We start from the raw sequence: 2,935 nt of genomic DNA on the forward strand, positions 1-2,935 counted from the left end.
CCTATATGTCAATAACCCTTTTAAAATAGATCTTAGAACACAAGATATTCTTAAACAGACTATATAGTTAAGGGAGAAAACATTGCATTCTCAATCTCCTAAAATTTAGGCTCAAATCCATGGTATGCTACCTATTCCTAGCGTTATTGTTTGGCTCTTGTACACTCAATTGTCTAACTCTATTCATCCTCTCTTGCCTGGAATCCATCAAACTACAGATGGTCATGGAAATGAAACTCTGAATGACATCTTCCCATCTTCCACGATCCCTTAGATCGTCCGCCTCCGATGGAGCCCCAATACCCCTTGCTATGTCCCACTTCAGTTGTAAGTTGCTAGAGCAGTCATTGCCCCCATTCCCAACAGCAGCTGGGGTCTCCAAATTGGAATGGGAAATGAAGAGACAGAAGAAAGCTAGGTAGATAGGGGCAGGACCATGGGAAGGGAAAGTAATACCCAAGAACCCAACTATGGGGAGTTACTAAGATACCCCAACTGGGCGGGGAAGGAAAGGTATGCGAGAGAGGCATGAACTTTAAAATGTATGGATATTACTAAGGTAGCATAACCAATCAGGAACTAACAAGCATATATACAAAAAAAGAGCACACTCGAGCTTCCTCTTTCTCTCTTCCCCTGGTGCAGCACACAATGGATACCTGATGTTCCTGTTGCGGGGCTTATGGCCATGTGGGCCTCCATACGTGGACTAATAGACTTTAATTAGCTTGGATGCTGAACTACTCCTGACTGTAACATGAAAAGAAAGCTCTGGACACTGGGCTGCTCCTGAAACCCCAGCTACACCTTTTCCAGGACTGGCTTTTCCCAATAAACTTCAGTTCTGCTAATTGTTTTTGTCTGTCACTTCATTCTTCGTTTTCTCGAGACAACAAACTTGGACTCAACATCCCACATTTTGGTTTCAGTACCTCTGCAGGAGCTGAATTCTCTGTTGGACAACTTAGTTATTACCCTCTCCTCACCTGGCTATCTGCACCCTTCAAAAGTGAGCTCTATGTTGCCTCCTCTGGGAATACTACACCGTTTGCTTAATACTACAACTGTTTGCTATTTTTTCACACCAAATTTAATAATTGGTTAACTGTCTGCTCTCACCAGAGACTCCCACAGCAGGGCTATGTCTTCTTAACTCTTTATTCCCAGTAGTGATGGTCATGTAACAGGGTGCTCAACAAATGTTCAATAAATATAAGAATGGACTCAAGGAGTGAAGTGAGGACAGAAGAGGTGCATGGGACCCACCCACAGAGGTGGCCACAGGAGTGTTTTGTGAGTCATGTACATATGCTTGTGGAGCTTAGTGGACACCTAGGTTTTCCGGACCCTCTTTATAATTGTACAATTTGTGAGGAGAAATGCTATCTGTAAGAAATAGTTTGCAAGATAGCTCTCATTTTTATAAAATCCACACATACCAACAGCAAGGCCAGCTAGAGAAGCTGCACCAAGGCACGACATATCCAGGTGAACAGGTCTGTCTATCTTCTCATTAATCAGGTCTGAAGTCATCTGCATGACAAAACTGTTCTTACAAACTCCGCCATCTGCCCTGTGGGGAGCAAGATATTTGAGATAAAGTACCACAATAAAAGCATAACAACATTTTTAAGAAGAGTCATATTTTTTTAGACCCTTGATTTTACTATTTAATTCCAAAATTATATCACTTAGCACTGACCTGCAGACACGACCTTACTAGGTAATCTTGAAACATTTTCCCTTATTCCTGCTATCAGTTCTTCCACCTGCTCTATTTGTTCAAAACAGACCAAGTGAACTGAGCCAACATACAAATTGATTTGAACATTCTAGCAAAGAAAATTTGATGCTTCTATGCCAAAAGGATAGCCACATGCCAAAAAGTGACTTTAAAGATTTTTATAAATTGGGTGCTAAGATCTTCCCAAATTCCAAAGTGTGTTATATTCTCCATAAATCTCAAATTGACTTTTCATTCCTCGTCAAAACCCCATGTTCAAGAATTTTGTTGCAAAGGATCTAGGTTTAAGTTCTTTTTGAAATATTGAATAACCCTAATGATGGAAATACTCATGGTAGCTACCACTTCCTTCCAATTTCTAATTACATCTATTAGAAACAAAGCATACATACCGGATTTTTGTCACAGGAATATGGATCTCTTTCTGCATCACCTCATATAACTGCTTGTTTCTAGTTAAAAAAATAAGATAACTATGTAGATAAAATTGAAATCATAGTAATTCTCTATTTCTCTAATCTATAAAAATATAAACTATGGTTTTATGTACATGATATATATATATATATAAAATATGCAAAAAGGTATTAAAGAAATATATTCTGCTAACTAGAAATGGGTAACAGATGTTCAAATAAGCAAGAGGCTCAAGGCTTGTGCTTCTCACCTCCATACAAAAGAGCACAATTTTTATTTTCAAACTGAATTTTATCTATAACTGTTCCTACAAATAAAAATACAAAGCAAGCATCCATTTAATAGATAGCTATTTAGATGGCATGCCATAAATTATATCTTACAGAATTAATTAAATATAGACCTAATCCTATATAATAAAAGCCTAATATGCTAAGTGTCTGGTCGTCTAGTAGGCCGTTCAAACAATCAAAGCGTAATATGCTAATGATATGCTAAGGCTGCTCAACTGCTCGCTATGAGGTGCACTGACCACCAAGGGGCAGACAGTCTACCAGTCACTATGACGTGCACTGACCACCAGGGGGCAGATGCTCCGACCGGTAGGTTAGCTTGCTGCTGGGATCCGACTGATCGGGACTGAGCAAGACGGGCCAGACATGCCCTGGAGCCCTCCTGTGTCCCTCCCCAGCCCCAATTGTGCACCGGTGGGTCCCTTGGCCTGGCCTGCACCCTCTCACATCGGACCCTCAGGGATGTCAGAGAGCTGTTTCG

The 2,935-nt window shown here is 40.4% G+C and overlaps 1 protein-coding gene across 5 annotated transcripts in view; it reads right to left on the reverse strand.

The window, feature by feature from the left end:
* Positions 1-2,935, reverse strand: part of GK5 (glycerol kinase 5 (putative)) — a 132,054-nt gene that overhangs the window by 33,133 nt on the left and 95,986 nt on the right. For all 5 annotated transcript variants that reach the window (XR_002828495.1, XM_023751449.1, XM_023751450.1 and 2 more), the window contains 2 exons: positions 2,137-2,196; positions 1,440-1,573 (listed from right to left, as the gene is read on the reverse strand). Coding sequence is in view for 4 of the 5 variants with exons in the window: in XM_023751449.1 (XP_023607217.1) it covers positions 1,440-1,573; positions 2,137-2,196 (194 nt within the window). In the remaining variant the exon portion in view is untranslated. The remainder of the gene's footprint in view (positions 1-1,439; positions 1,574-2,136; positions 2,197-2,935) is intronic.

This window comes from Myotis lucifugus, unplaced genomic scaffold (genome assembly GCF_000147115.1).
Source record: "Myotis lucifugus unplaced genomic scaffold, Myoluc2.0 scaffold_21, whole genome shotgun sequence".
Classification (NCBI taxonomy): domain Eukaryota; kingdom Metazoa; phylum Chordata; class Mammalia; order Chiroptera; family Vespertilionidae; genus Myotis; species Myotis lucifugus.